The sequence below is a fragment of the Oryctolagus cuniculus genome, chromosome 19 (genome assembly GCF_051225735.1).
Source record: "Oryctolagus cuniculus isolate XC-2025 breed Fujian yellow rabbit chromosome 19, ASM5122573v1, whole genome shotgun sequence".
Lineage (NCBI taxonomy): Eukaryota > Metazoa > Chordata > Mammalia > Lagomorpha > Leporidae > Oryctolagus > Oryctolagus cuniculus.
Window position 1 is genome coordinate 42,613,374 of NC_142885.1, and position 14,942 is coordinate 42,628,315.

Consider the following 14,942-nt stretch of genomic DNA (forward strand, 5'->3'; position numbering starts at 1 on the left):
GTGCGCGTGCGTGCCTGGCTTCCTTTACTTGGCATAATATTTTTTAAGGTCCATCCATGTATCATGCATTCGTACTTTTTAAAGATTTATTTACTTATTTGAGAGGCAGAGTTACACACAGGCAGAGGCAGAGAGAGAGAGACGTCTTCCATCCACTGGGTCACTCCCCAGATGGCCGCAATGGCAGGAGCTGTGCTGACCTGAAGCCAAGAGCCAGGAATCTCCTCTGGGTCTCCTATGCGGGTGCAGGGACCCAAGGACTTGGATCATCTTCCACTGCTTTCCCAGGCCATAGCAGAGAGCTGAATGGAAGTGGAGCAGCTGGGACTTGAACTGGCGCCAATATAGGATGCCAGCACCACAGGCGGTGGCGGCTTTACCTGCTGTGCCATGGTGCTGGCCCCACATTCATATTTTTTAAAAGTTTCAAAAGATACACTTTTTAGGGGCCGGCATTGTGGTTTAGTAGGTTAAACTGCCACTTGAAACCCCGGCATCCCATATCAGAGTCCTGGTTTGAGTCTTGGCTCCTCTGCTCCTGATCCAACTTTTTGCTAATGCCTCCCGGAGGGCAGCGAATGATAGCTCAAGTGCTTGGAACCCTGCCAGAAACTCAATCAAGGCCTCCCACATGGGTGGCAGAGACCCAAATACTTGAGCCATCACTTATGGCCTCCCAGGGTGTGGATCACCAGACGGCTGGAATTGGAGGTGGAGCCAGAACTCTGATAGGAGATGTGGCATCCCAAGCTGTGTCTTAACTTGGGCCAAATGCCTGCCCCCATTTTTTTTTTAATGGTAGTCATGGGTCCAATATTGTATAACGGGTTAAACTGCCTGTGATACCGACATCCCATTTGAATGCTGGTTCGAGTCCTGGTTGCTCCATTTCCAGTCCAGCACCTTGCTAATGCTCCTTGGAAAGCAGTGGAAGATGGTCCAAGTACTCAGTCCCTGCCACCCACATGAGAGACCTGGATGGATTTTCTGGCTCCTGGCTTCTGCCTGACCCAGCCTTGGCCATTGTGGCCATTTGGGGAATGAAACAGTAGGTGGAATACTCTCTCTCTCTCTCTCTCTCTCTCTCTCTCTCTCTAACTTTCCCTTTCAAATAAAATCTTTTTTAAAAAATGTAGTCTTTCTCTCTCTGCCTCTCTGTAACTTTGTATTTCAAATAAAAATAAATAAATAAATAAATAAATAATAAGGGGCTGGCACTGTGGCGTAGCTGGTAAAGCCGCCTCCTGCAGAGCCAGCATCCCACATGGGTGCCGTTTAGAGTCCCGGCTCCTCCTCCTCCTCCTCCTCCTCCTCCTCCTCTTCTTCTTCTTCTTTTTTCTCTCCACTTCTAATCAAGCTCTCTACTAATGTGCCTGGGAAAGCAGTAGAAGATGGCCCAAGTCCTTGAGCCCCTGCATCCACATGGGAGAACTGGAAGAAGCTCCTTGCTCCTGGCTTTGGATCTGTCCAGCTCCAGCCATTGTGGCCATTTGGGGAGTGAATCAGTGGATGGATGATCTCTCTGCCTCTGCCTATCTGTAACCTGCCTTTCAAATAAAAATAAATAAAAATTTTTTTTTGACAGGCAGAGTGGACAGTGTGAGAGAGAGAGACAGAGAGAAAGGTCTTCTTTTGCCGTTGGTTCACACTCCAATGGCCGGCGCAGCCGGTGTGCTGCGGCCGGTGCACCGCGCTGATCCGATGGCAGGAGCCAGGAGCCAGGAGCCAGGTGCTTTTCCTGGTCTCCCATGGGGTGCAGGGCCCAAGCACTTGGGCCATCCTCCACTGCACTCCCTGGCCACAGCAAAGAGCTGGCTTGGAAGAGGGGCAACCGGGACAGAATCTGGCGCCCCGACTGGGACTAGAACCCTGGGTGCCGGTGCTGCCAGGCGGAGGATTAGCCTAGTGAGCCGCGGTGCCGGCATAAATAAATCTTTAAAAAAATATGTAGTCTCAGCCGGCGCCGCGGCTCACTTGGCTAATCCTCCGCCTGCGGCGCCAGTACCCTGGGTTCTAGTCCTGGTTGGGGTGCCGGATTCTTTCCCGGTTGCTCCTCTTCCAGTCCAGCTCTCTGCTGTGGCCCGGGAAGGCAGTGCAGGATGGCCCAAGTGCTTGGGCCCTGCACCTGCATGGGAGACCAGGAGAAGCACCTGGCTCCTGGCTTCGGATTGGCGCAGTGCTGGCCGTAGCAGCCATTTGGAGGGTGAACCAAGGGAAGGAAGTCCTTTCTCTCTGTCTCTCTCTCTCTCACTGTCTAACTCTGTCAAATAAATAATTTAAAAAATTTTAAAATGAGATCGGTATATATTTTTTAAAGATTTATTTATTAATTTGAAAGAGCTAAAGAGAGAGAGAAAGAGAGGGAGAGAAAGTCTTCCATCATTGGTTCACTCTCCAGTTGGCAGCAATGACTGGAGCTGTGCCAATCTGGAGCCAGGAGCCAGGAGCCTTCTCCAGGTCTCCCATGCAAGTGCGGGTCCCAAGGACTTGGGCCATCTTTTACTGCTTTCCCAGGCCATAGCAGAGAGCTGGATTGGAAGAGGAGCAGCTGGGACTTGAACTGGTGCCACTATAGGATGCCAGCACTGCAGGCGGCAGCTTTACCAGCTACACCACAGCACCAACTCTAACAGTATATTTTTCTTTTTTAAAATATTTATTTTGAAAGAGTTATAGAGAGAAAGGGAGAGACACACAGAAATCTTCCATCCACTCATTCACTCCCCAAATGGTTGCAATGCCAGGGCTGGACCATGCCAAAACCAGGAGTGCAGAGGGGCCCAAATACATGGGCCATCTTCTGCTGCTTTTCCCAGGTGCATTAGCTGGGGCTGGATTGGAAGTTGAGCAGCCAGGACACAGACCAGCGCCCATATGGGATACTGGCATTGCAGGCAGTGGCTTTACCAGTTCTGCCACTATACCAGCCCCTTTTCTTTCTTTCTTTTTAAATTTACTTTTATTTATGAGAGGCAGAGTAATAGAGACAGGAAGAAACTGTGGGATTACTTCTCAAATGCTTGTAATAGCCCAGGCTGGGCCAGGCCACAGCTTGGGAGCCAGAACCAGAAACTCAGCCCATCCCCTCTGAGTCCTACATAGTTGGCAGGAACCCAACTTCTTGAGTCATCACCTGCTGCCTCTTGGGGTGCCCATTAGAGGAAGCTGCAGTCCCTAGCAAAGCCGGGGCTTGAACTCAAGCACACCAATAAGGGCCAGTAAGGGGTGAGGGTGTCCCAAGTGACACTTTAACCCGCTATGGGAGCTGGCCTAGGATAGTGTATTTTCAAATATTCAAGACAACCTTACTTAACTACCCACTTTTTTTTTTTTTTTTGACAGAGTGGACACTGAGAGAGAGAAAGAGAGAAAGGTCTTCCTTCTGCCGTTGGTTCACACTCCAATGGCTGCCACGGCTGGCGCGCTGCGGCCGGTGCACCGCGCTGATCCGATGGCAGGAGCCAGGTACTTATCCTGGTCTCCCATGGGGTGCAGGGCCCAAGCACTTGGGCCATCCTCCACTGCACTCCCTGGCCACAGCAGAGAGCTGGCCTGGAAGAGGGGCAACCGGGACAGAATCCGGCGCCCCGACCGGGACTAGAACCCGTTGTGCTGGTGCTGCTAGGCAGAGGATTAGGCTATTGAGCTGCGGCGCCAGCCACCCACCTGTTTTTTAAAACTATATATTTGAGAGAGGGAGAGAGAGAGAGAGAGAGAGAGAGAGAGAGAAAGAAATTATATCTACCGGTGTACTCCCCAAATGCTTGCAACACAGCTGAAGCTGATATTCCAGGTCTCCGACGTGGGTGGCAGAGACCCAGGTGTTAGGAAACTGGCGCAGTTTTAGCCAGATGGCCGCATGGCCCAGCTACCTGAGCCAGGCTCCACCCCCATCCTAATGGGATTCGCTGCTCCTGCTTCCCTCCCCGCCCTCAGGCAAAGTTTTAAAAGGGCCTGTTCCTGAACAGGTGCTCTCTTGGCCTCTCTTGGCTCCTCTCCTCCTCTCGTCTCCTCCCTCCTCTCTGTCTCTCTCTTACAGTCTCCTGCTCTTTTTCCTTCGCCGCCCCTTCACTCCGGTCTGTAGGGTGTTCCCCAATAAACCCTTTCCCTTACTCCGGTGTCCAGTGTGTTTTGCGACGGCTAACATTAATATATAACACCAGGTATTTGAGCCCTCACCTGCTGCCTACAGTACGAAGCTGCAGCGGGGACTCAGCCCAGACGCTTCGATAGAGGATGAGGGCGGCCCAAACGACATCCTAACCATGAGGCCAAACATCCTTCCCAACAACGGCTTTTCATGCGGTGTCTCTAGTTCTCTGTGTTCCCGCAGCTGGAAACTTAACCGCCTCATTCATTGATTCCCCGTGCATCGCTTTTTCATTGCTCAGAGGGGAGAGGTGGTCCCTGGGGTCTGCCAGGGCTTACCACACAGCTTCGATCTCTGTCTCCCTCATTGGTTACAAACCCCACGGAGAGCAGGCACCGTGGGAGTCGCCTCTCTCCCGTCGCTGGCATTAATGTCTGTAGACACCGTGATACATAAAATCGGATATGGAGCGCTGCAGGGGCTTGAGGGTGAAACCTCGGGTCCAGCGCGGCGGACACGTTAGAATCAGGACGGAGGGTTAGCAACCTGCTCTCCACCCCGCTGTGCTATGAGCGATGCTCAGCCCAGCAGGCGCTCGGAGAACCGTGAAGGTCGATCAAGCCTGGGCAAACGGGGATAGGCCCGGAGGGCGGGTGTGGGAGGTGCGGTCGCCGCACAGAACCGCCGGCCCCTTCCCCTTGTAGCGCAGCCGCGCGTAGCAGGTGCGCCCGAAGTGTGCGGCAGAGGACAAACAGGATCCCGGCGCGGTACAGCCCCAGGCAGACGTCCTGCGGGCTTCTGGCCAACAGGACTACAATCAGGACTACAACAGGACCCAATCAAAACGCTTGTCGTTTGCTTTCCGCCACGGGCCACCCAATGACCGCGCACGGTGGGCGTATCCGGAAACACCGCGACCGCGGTCCGGGCTGGAGCCGAGAGAACTTCTCTGAAGGAATCCTGGGCTGTGGGTTTCTGGGAAAACAGGAGACAGATGATCCCTTCAGCCAGCAAGATTTTGCTATAAGTATTTAATATTTTATTTTAGAAATTGCTTATTTGAAAGGGGAGAGGAGAGAGAATCCCCCATCTGCTATGTTAATTCCCCAAAAGTCCACACACCCCAAACGGCTTCGGTGGCTGGGCCAGGGCCAGGACGAGGCCAGGAGTCAGGAACTCCATCCAGGTGTCTCACGTGGGTGGCAGGGGCCCAGGTGTTTGGGCCGTCTTCCGCTGCTTTCCCCAGGCACATTAACAGGGAGCTGGACGGGAAGTGGAGCAGCCAGGACTTGACTGGCGCAGATACGGAATGCAGGCATTCCGCACCCCTACGGCAGAGCCCCAGAAAGTACTTGATCTTGGAGAAACCCACTCGTGCCTGCTTTCGGTCACTTTTTCCTGCCTCTAAAACCCTGTTTACCTCATCAGAACTCCTTGCTGGCTTGCAGAACGGACGCCCGTGAAAGCCAGTCAGCCCATGCCACTGAGTTTGTTGGGATTTTTTTCTTAGGCACCTTACAACGGTCAACGTTACCATTTCCTCATGTGTAAAATTGGTACACTACTACCATTCACAGAGGGTCAGCTTTCTCCTTTCACCACCATCGTGGTGAGTGTACCTCACTTCTTTACCGTGTCTTCTCACAAGACTTTCAGAATCAAGAGATTCCTGCTCAAAAAAAAAAATAAAAAAAAAAAAAAAAAAAATCACCCATTCCCTCAATGGAATCTGATGAAAACTGGCAATAAGATCGGGTATAACTCCAAGAGCAGACATTAGAGAGGGACCAAGTTGACTCTGTGAGGACTTGCACTTGAGGTGGAGGGCATATGTATTTATGTTGTGTCAAAGTCATTCTCTTCTTAACGATATCAGGATGTCAGATTGCCACTGTGACTAGTGGGCTGGTTCAGCGATATGTGAACCTTTGTCCCCTGAGCACTTACTGCCCTCCCTTCAGAGAGCAAACACTCCCCACCGGATGCCCGCATCAGCAGATCGCTAACAGGAGAGGTTCTGCTCGCTCATCCTGACAGTTGGGACAACCCCCGCCCCCACCCCACCCCCAGAAGTTCAATAACAGCGCTCAGTGGCTGCTGACTGTGGCTGTTTCCCACCACCTGCCCTCCTGAGAAGGCCTCACCGCCTGTCTTATCTTATTGTCTCTACTCCATGAAGCCTTTTTTGCCCATGGTGGATGCTTTAAACGATTGAACAATGAGAGCGGTATCTTGCCAGCTGCCCCAAGGTAGTACATGTGGCAAATGGAATATTCTCCTGCCCCAGTACTCCTGGCAAATAGCATTGGGTGAAACCATGCATCCTAACACTTGCACATAAGTGGGGTGCTGGCTGCTTCCATCAGCAACTTTTTAAAGATTTATTTACTTGTAAGGCAGTCAGAGAGAGATCTTGCAACTGCTGGTTCACCCCAAAATGGTCGCAATGGCCAGGACTACGCCTGCCTACAGGAGTTAGGAACTCCATCTGGGTCTCCCACGTGGGTGGCAGGGTCCCAAGGACTTGGGCCATCTTCTGTTGCCTTCCCAGGTGCAGTTAACAGAGAGCTGGACTGCAGGTGGAGCAGCCAGGACTCAAACAGGTGCTCACATGGGATGTTGGCACTGCAGGTGGCACTGCAACACCAGCCCTAAAACTTATCTTTGTAAAAGGCTTGTAATTAAACTGTTTTTATTTGAAAGGTAGGGATAAAGACTGACACAGAAATATCCCACCCCCTGGTCCACCCCTAAATGCCCACAATAGCTGGAATTCACTAATCCATGTCTTCCACGTGGATGCCAGGGACCCAAGTACTTGGCCAGCACCTGCTGCCTTCTGGGGCGCACATTAGCAGGAAGCTGGAATGGCTAGCTGAGGCCAGGACCCATCCCAGGCATACAGACATGGGATCCTCACTGCCCATCCGCAGTCTTCTGCGCCTTTCACAAACACGCGTGTTACCTTTTTGTTATTATTATGTGTGTGCTCCCCTAGATCGCACACTCCACAGGCCACTTCTTTAATTGCCTAGTACTATGCTTTGAACAGATATCACGAACAAAATAATGCCTGGGATCGTGCCGAGGACAATCTGAGAAGAGAGCCAACAGCCAGGTGGATTTCCGCCCTAGCAAAGAAGGAGGGGCCAGCAAAGCCAGCATCCTATATAATAAACGCAGGGTCCAGTCCCGGCTGCTCCACTTCCGACCCGGCTCCCTGCTAATGCGCCTGGGAAAGCAGCAGAGGATGGCCCAAGTGCCTGGGCTCCTGCACCCACATGGACCAGACGGAGTTCCAGGCGCCTGGCTTCAGCTTGGCCCAGCTCTGGCCACTGGGGGAGTGATCAGCAGATGGAATCTCTCCCTCTCGCTCGCTCTCGCTCTTGGAAATAAATAAATCTTAGAAGAGTATAACAAGGAACAAGATGGAACGTGGTGGCCACGGCGTCTGCCCGCAGGAAACGCTGAGTTCCTGCCCTAGAACAAGGAGTTAACCATTATCCAAAGCCAGGGCTCATCTGGGAAAACACACACACACAGCCTGGGTTGTCTGAGGTGCGGGTTGGGCACAGTGGCTCTGTCGCTGAGGGCCGCTTAGCGGCCCCGGGTCCGCCACCCTGCTCAGGAACTCACTGTCGTCCAGCGACCCTAACGGTCCAGCTTCCTGCCCTTACGCATCCGTCGACCCCGTTCAAACAAGCCGCCTTCGCGCGCACCCAATCAGGACGCTCGATCTTCGGCCACCGCCCAATGAACGCGTGTGGTGGGGCAGGAAAAAAAAGAGGGCGTGAAGCACTATCGCGGCGCCATCACACTTGAGGGCAAAGAGGTTAGGGAGCCGGCATGGCGCTCCGGTCAATAAAATCGATAGCTGGAAGCCGCCTGTGTTCCAGGCAAAGGCGGTGCAGTTGCGGCGCCGCCATTTTCCCCAAAGGCATCTTCCGGTGCCTTTCCCCCAAGTTAGGGCAGGAGTTTCCTGAATAACAGTGAAAGGTTTCCGTTAGCCCCGCAGGCGGTCGACTCCGATTCCCTCCCGGCCTCCCGGGCCGCGCTCAGTCCGGGTCCGGCGGAGGCTCCTAGATCCCGGGGTCCGCCGGCGCCCGGGGCGCCGAGCCCGGGCTGGGGCTGGGGGAAGGCCGTGGCGCCTGCTTCTCGGCTCCAATGGCGCCGCCTTCGGCTCCTCTCTCCGTGCGGGCACCAGGAGAGGCCAAAGCCGCCCGGAGAAGGGGAAGGAGGCCGCGGGCCCTGAAGTTCGTGGACGTGGCCGTGTACTTCTCTGAGGAGGAGTGGGGGTGTCTGCGGCCCGCGCAGAGGGCCCTGTACCGGGACGTGATGCGGGAGAACTACGGCCACCTGGGCGCGCTCGGTGAGGCCCGGCCCACTCCGCTTCCGCGGGGCAGACGGGACCAGGAGCTCGGGGGCGGGGGCGGGGGCCAGGCGCGGCCGGTGCTGGGGAGGGGGCAGGGGGCGCCGAGGCGGGAGTGTTCACCCAGCGGCCCTGGCCCTCTCACTGGTTCTCCTTCCCCAGGGTGCGCAGGTCCCAAGCCAGCCCTCATCTCCTGGCTGGAACGCAATACCGAGGACTGGGAACCCGCAGCCCTAGACCCGCAGGAGTACCCCAGAGGGCTGACGGCCCAGAGAAGTGAGTGCAAAACGCCCGTGCGGAGCCCGCGGCCCTCCCGCAACGCTGCAACCCGTTCAGTTTGAGTAGCGAAGAGGGCACCCGAGATCCACGCTGGGAGACGCATTTGCTGTGTCCGTGTCCCCCGCCTCCCTAGCAAGGGTCCCCGGGTCTGTTTGCAAACGCAACCCCCTCTGCAGGTCTCCCGCCGTGGACGTGGGAATGAATCCGGGATCCCTGCCCCCTGGCCGCATTTGGATTGGGCCTTGACTGAAGGATCCCGAACTTCTGGGAGTTTTTTTTCCTGGGCTTTAGTGGAAGGGAGCTCATGGGGGACATCTCTGCCCAGGATGCAGGGATGACTCGGGGAGGGGCGGCACTGCCCCCTCCCGGGAGGCCGCCCGGACTGAGCAAGGCTCTGAGGGGCCCCAGGTTCTCCCGCAGGGGCAGAGGGAACTGGGCTGGAGTTTCCCTGTCAGATTCGCTAAGGCCAGGGCTATTTTTCTAAGATCTTTTCCTTGCGTGAAAGCTTTCATTAGTTGGTTTTTGGTTGTCTTTGGCCAAGGTTGGCAAATGGCCCTCGGTTATATCTAACCGGGTGAGGAACTTGGCAAAAATCCAGACTTCTGGGACCCCTCCCCACCCCCACCCCCAAATCCCAGAACTATGTATTCACTCCTGTCTAGAAACTTGAAAATTTTTTTTCTTCATAGACCAGGTTGATACCAGATGTGCATGTTGGTTTGAGAACCACTGGATAAAATGCAGTCCAAGGTCCTTCAAAAATGTTTTACAGGGGTGGTTCTCAAATATTGGTGCCCGACTGGCCGCAGCATTGCTCGGAAACTTGTTAGGAATGGACAGACCTTGCGCCTACCCCGAGATCTGCAGAAGGGGTTTCCATAAAGGCGCCCACAGCACAGCCTGAGAACCTTAGGAAGTTAGGAAGCAGGCCCTGGCGGCTCAGGCTTCAATTGTATCCCACTTCCTGCCTTGCACACTTTGTCTCAGATCTTCCTCCCGTGCAGGAGCCTTGGGACTTCTTGTGCTGTTTTTCTTTTTTTCTTTTTTTGGCCGGGCCTGCCTGCCCCTTTTCAACCTTGCTATGGTTCCATGATGGTAACTCCTCTTCTTAAGAGTCAGCTAAATGAAATAAACCATGACTCACCCGTGGGATTCTGTGCGGCTGCAAAATAGAGTAAAGACGCATGCTGGCGGAGAGTGCCTTTATATTAGCTGGAAACAAATGGAAGTGCAGCAAGGTACCTTACAGTGTGTGTGTGTCACTTGTCATAGAAGAAAGGGGGTGGGGCAGAATTGCATAAAAAAGCACTGGAAAACTGAGGGCATTGGGCACAGCAGTTAAGACATTTGCATCCCATACCAGAGTGCTTGGGCTGAGGCCTTGCTTCACTTTTTTTTTTTTTTTTAAGATTTATTTATTTGAAAGTCAGAGTTGCACAGAGAGAAGGAGAGGCAGAGAGAGAGAGAGAGAAGGAGAGGTAGAGAGAGAGAGGTCTTCCATTTGCTGGTTCAGTCCCCAATTGACCGCAATGGCTGGAGCTGAGCTGATCCGAAACCAGGAGCTTCCTCCAGGTCTTCCCACCTGGGTGCAGGAGTCCAAGGACTTGGGCCATCTTCTGCTTTCCCAGGCCATAGCAGAGAGCTGGATCGGAAGAGGAGCAGCCGGGACAGGAACCAATTGTCATAAGGGATGCTGGCATTGAAGATCCCCAGACGTTCAGTTTTGGAAGTCAGTTAACTGTCCTCTAAAAATCTCGCCCAGCCTCTCCAGCCTGGGTTTGGAGCCCTAGTAACTGCAGATTTCCACACTTAGCTCTCCGTGGCGCTGGCAGACTGGGGACGGGGGTTGGAAGTGCGGGCGGGCGGGCGGGCAGGGCTGGTCCCTGGAACACTGAAATGGGCAAGAAGACGAGCCCCGCGTGTGTTACATGAACTTCTCCCTGTGTCCCTGTAGAAGCCAGGACGAGAAAGAACAACGGGGAGCAGGACGCATTCCCGCCCAAGGAGGCACCCCGGAAGGGGAGGCGAGGGCGACGGCCCAGCAAACCCCGGCTGATCCCTAGACAGACGGCCGGGGGCCCCATCTGCCCCGACTGCGGCTGCACCTTCCCGGACCACCCGGCCCTGGAGAGCCACAAGTGCGCCCAGAACCTGAAAAAGCCTTACCCTTGCCCGGACTGCGGGCGCCGCTTCTCCTACCCGTCCCTGCTGGTCAGCCACCGGCGGGCGCACTCTGGCGAGTGCCCCTATGTCTGCGACCAGTGCGGCAAACGTTTCTCGCAGCGCAAGAACCTGTCCCAGCACCAGGTGATCCACACCGGCGAGAAGCCCTACCACTGCCCAGACTGTGGCCGCTGCTTCCGCAGGAGCCGCTCGCTGGCCAATCACCGGACCACGCACACGGGCGAGAAGCCCCACCAGTGCCCCAGCTGCGGCCGCCGCTTCGCCTACCCCTCGCTGCTGGCCATCCACCAGCGCACGCACACCGGGGAGAAGCCCTACACCTGCCTGGAATGCAACCGCCGCTTCCGCCAGCGCACCGCCCTGGTCATCCACCAGCGCATCCACACCGGCGAGAAGCCCTACCCGTGCCCGGACTGCGAGCGCCGCTTCTCGTCTTCCTCGCGCCTGGTCAGCCACCGGCGCGTGCACTCCGGGGAGCGGCCGTACGCCTGCGAGCACTGCGAGGCGCGCTTCTCGCAGCGCAGCACCCTGCTGCAGCACCAGCTCCTGCACACGGGAGAGAAGCCCTACCCCTGCCCGGACTGCGGACGTGCCTTTCGGCGCAGCGGCTCGCTCGCCATCCACCGCAGCACGCACACCGAAGAGAAGCTGCACGCGTGCGACGACTGCGGCCGCCGCTTCGCCTACCCCTCGCTGCTGGCCAGCCACCGGCGCGTGCACTCCGGCGAGCGGCCCTACGCCTGCGACCTGTGCTCCAAGCGCTTCGCCCAGTGGAGCCACCTGGCTCAGCACCAGCTCCTGCACACCGGGGAGAAGCCTTTCCCTTGCCTGGAGTGTGGCCGGTGCTTCCGCCAGAGGTGGTCCCTGGCGGTGCATAAGTGTGGCACCAAGGCCCCGAACTGCGGCCCTAGGCCCGCTCCAGCAGGGCCCGGCCCAAGGGACAGCGCCCTGTAGAGCAGGAGGGACCGTCTGCGGTTGTTGCATTTCGCCCAGAGGCCCACACAGGGAAAGGAGAAGCCCTAGGTCTTCCTCACCGGGCAGAGGCAGAACTAGGACCCAGGTGTCCCAGCCCGCAGCCTTGAACTTCAGTGCATTCCGCTGGCTGCCTTACTGTCTACGGGAGTCCCCTTAGGAGAGGCGGCAGCTTCGGCTGAAGGTGCCCGAGCTCCCTTCCTGGAGTAATTTATGTGCGGGGTATCAGAGTCAGCCACTGCGTTTCTAGTTTGTGCGTACAAGGGTTACCTGTTCCCAGAATTCCCTGTCTAGGGGGCAGGCCCCTCCTCTGCTCTGCCTCTTCTACCCCTGGCTTGAAAACCTCCCTTGACGGGGAGCTCGCTACCTCCCACGGCAGGTCATTGCATTCTGGGATAGCACCGATCTTCAGAAATTCTCCTCGGTAAACCGGGCCAGAAACGTGCTTCATACCTGGTGGACATGGCGGCCCTTTGGATAACTCAGTTACAACTACCTTACCCCCACTCCCCTGCCCCCGATTTTCAGGTGAAATAGCATGAATTTGGTCAATCCTTCTTAAATACAGGGTTTCAGTTCTCGCACCTGATCGCTGTGTCTCCAGACAGGCACTGGCTTGACAATGTCCCCTCTCCCGGGTCCTACAACAGCAAGGCAGGACCACAGTGGCCAGGGCACAGCTCGTTGGTCTCTACTTGTTTGAAGTTCTAGGTTGTGTTGGTGTGGGGAGAGCTGCACTATACCAGGGATTTACTGGGTTCTAGGCATCTAAATGCCTGAAAAAATTGAACAACAACAACAACATGCTACCAGTCAAGTCTTTCACCATGAGTTTGGAGAATTGGCTCGAGTTGGGGATGGAACACAGTTGCAGGGCGCTCTGGGAGAAGGTTGATCTTAAGGCACAGCACTGGGGTGGGGGTGGGGCTATGGTCGCCCGGGGAATTGAAATTGGGACGGCGATGTGCTCCCTCTGGCGGACTGGGATGCGTCCTAGGCGGCTGCGGCTGGGAAGTCCTTGGAAGCTGGGTGTTACTTCTCCCTGGTTCTCATCAGAATCAGGGGAATCGGCATAGAACCTTCTCTGAGGCCTCCATCAACAGTCTGTAATAAAATGAGGCGAGGCCACTCAAGAAGGGAGAAAGGTAGGGAACCGAACACAAGGAGGAATGTGGCGCCGGCGGCAGCCGTGTCTGCATCTTGGCTCAGCATTCACAGCTTTACCGAATTAAATGTGAACACGGGGGCTGCGGTGACGGGGCAGCGGGTAAGGCACCGTTAGCAACACTGGCACTGCTAGTTGGAATCCCAGCTGCTCTGCCTCCAATCCAGCTTCCTGCTGATGAGCCTGGGGAAGGCAGCAGTTGATGGCCCGAAGACCCGGGCCCCTGGCACCCATGTGGGAGATCTGGATGGGGCTCCTGGCTCCTGGCTTCTGCCTGGCCTGGACCTGGGCTTTTGTGGTCATTTAGGAAGTGAACCAGTGGAAGAAAGATTCTCTCTCTCTCTCTCTCTTTCACTCTGCCTTTCAAATAAACAAACAAACCTTTAAGAAATGTGAATGAGGTCTACCAGCTGCTCCAAATTGGAATGTCCCCAGATCTGGCATCCCAGCAGCTGGAGTGGGTTCTGCTGTTGCTTCCACCTCCGCCTCCTGATCCTTGCCCGAGGGAGCAGGGGGGCACACGGTGTTTTCTCCTCCATGTGGGTGCTCGGCAAGTCGCGCTGTTACCTCTTCCTCCCTGGGTGAGCTTCCCACCACGCCGTACCACCTCACACCGGAATTGGGTCTCATTAAAATGTCTGGTGAACGAATGGTGTTCCTTGTGAAATTATTGTTTACAAACTGTAAAACCCAGCTCCTCGACTCAGTAGCAGAGCACTGTTTGGGTGGGGGCGGGGGATCCAGCCCCTTAGAGCAGGGCACCTGCCATGGCTGGCGTCTGCGGAGCCCAGCCCGCAGTTAGAACCGTCTCTTCCTGACTGTCGGTCCCTGGGCCGACCCAAGCATGCTCTCCCCTGCAGACATGATTGCCTGTGGGCCTGGCCGGCTGATTTCCGTTCGGTCGTCTGCGGCTGGCAGAGATGAGCGAGAGCATCCTAGGCGGGCTCTCTAAGGCCCAGAGGCTGTTCCGGTGGTGATCCTGGCCCCGTGCTGAGTGAGGGATCCAAGCACCTGGGCCATCCTCCACTGCACTCCCGGGCCACAGCAGAGAGCTGGACTAGAAGAGGAGCAACCGGGACTAGAACCCAGCACCCATATGGGATGCCGGCGCTGCAGGCATCATTAACCAAATGAGCCATGGCGCCGGCCCACAAATCATATGTTTTTAAGAATCCCACAAGGGGCCAGCAGTGTGGCACAGCGGGTTAAACTACTGCCTGCACTGCCGGCATCTCATATGAGCTCCCATTCCAGTCCTGGCTGCTCCACTTCCGATCCAGCTTCCTTCTAATGTGCCTGGGAAGGCAGTGGAAGATGGCCCAAGTGCTTAGTCCCTGCCACCCATGTGGGAGACCCGGATGGAGTTCCAGGCTCCTGGCTTCACAGTCATTTGGGGAGTGAACTATTAGAGGAAGATCTGTCTGTCTATCCCTCTTACTCTGTAACTCTGCCTTTCAAATAAAGAAATAAATCTAAATGTGTGCAGGGGTCTAAGTACTTCAGCCACCTGCTGCAGCTTTTCCCAGGCCATTAGCAGGGAGCTGAACAGGAAGTGGGGCAGCTGGGACTCACACTGGCACCCATACGGGATGTTGGCATCACCGGTGGTGGCTTAACTAGTCACCCCACAATACCAGCCCCAAGATAAATCTTTTTAAAAAGCAGGGGAGGGGCCCGCGTTGTGGCATAACAGATTAAGCTGCTGCCTGCAATGCCGACACCCAAGGCCCAGCTATTTCACTTCTGTCCAGCTCCACACAAATGGCCTGGGGAAAGCAGCAGCAGATGGCCCACGTCTCTGGGCCTCTGCACCCATGAGGGAGAAGAAGCTCCTGGCTCTGGCCTGGCTCAACCGGGCTGTTGTGGCCATCTGGGGAGTGAAC

General features: G+C 55.7%; 1 protein-coding gene across 1 annotated transcript; it reads left to right on the forward strand.

The window, feature by feature from the left end:
* Nucleotides 1–7,895: 7,895 nt before the first annotated feature.
* On the forward strand, nucleotides 7,896–13,709 carry LOC100356407 (uncharacterized). Its single transcript, XM_008248735.5, has 3 exons — nucleotides 7,896–8,459; nucleotides 8,622–8,735; nucleotides 10,693–13,709. The coding sequence occupies exons 1-3, from the start codon at nucleotides 8,255–8,257 to the stop codon at nucleotides 11,874–11,876; spliced, it is 1,503 nt and encodes a 500-aa protein (XP_008246957.2). The 5' UTR covers nucleotides 7,896–8,254; the 3' UTR covers nucleotides 11,877–13,709.
* The last annotated feature ends 1,233 nt before the right edge of the window (nucleotides 13,710–14,942 follow it).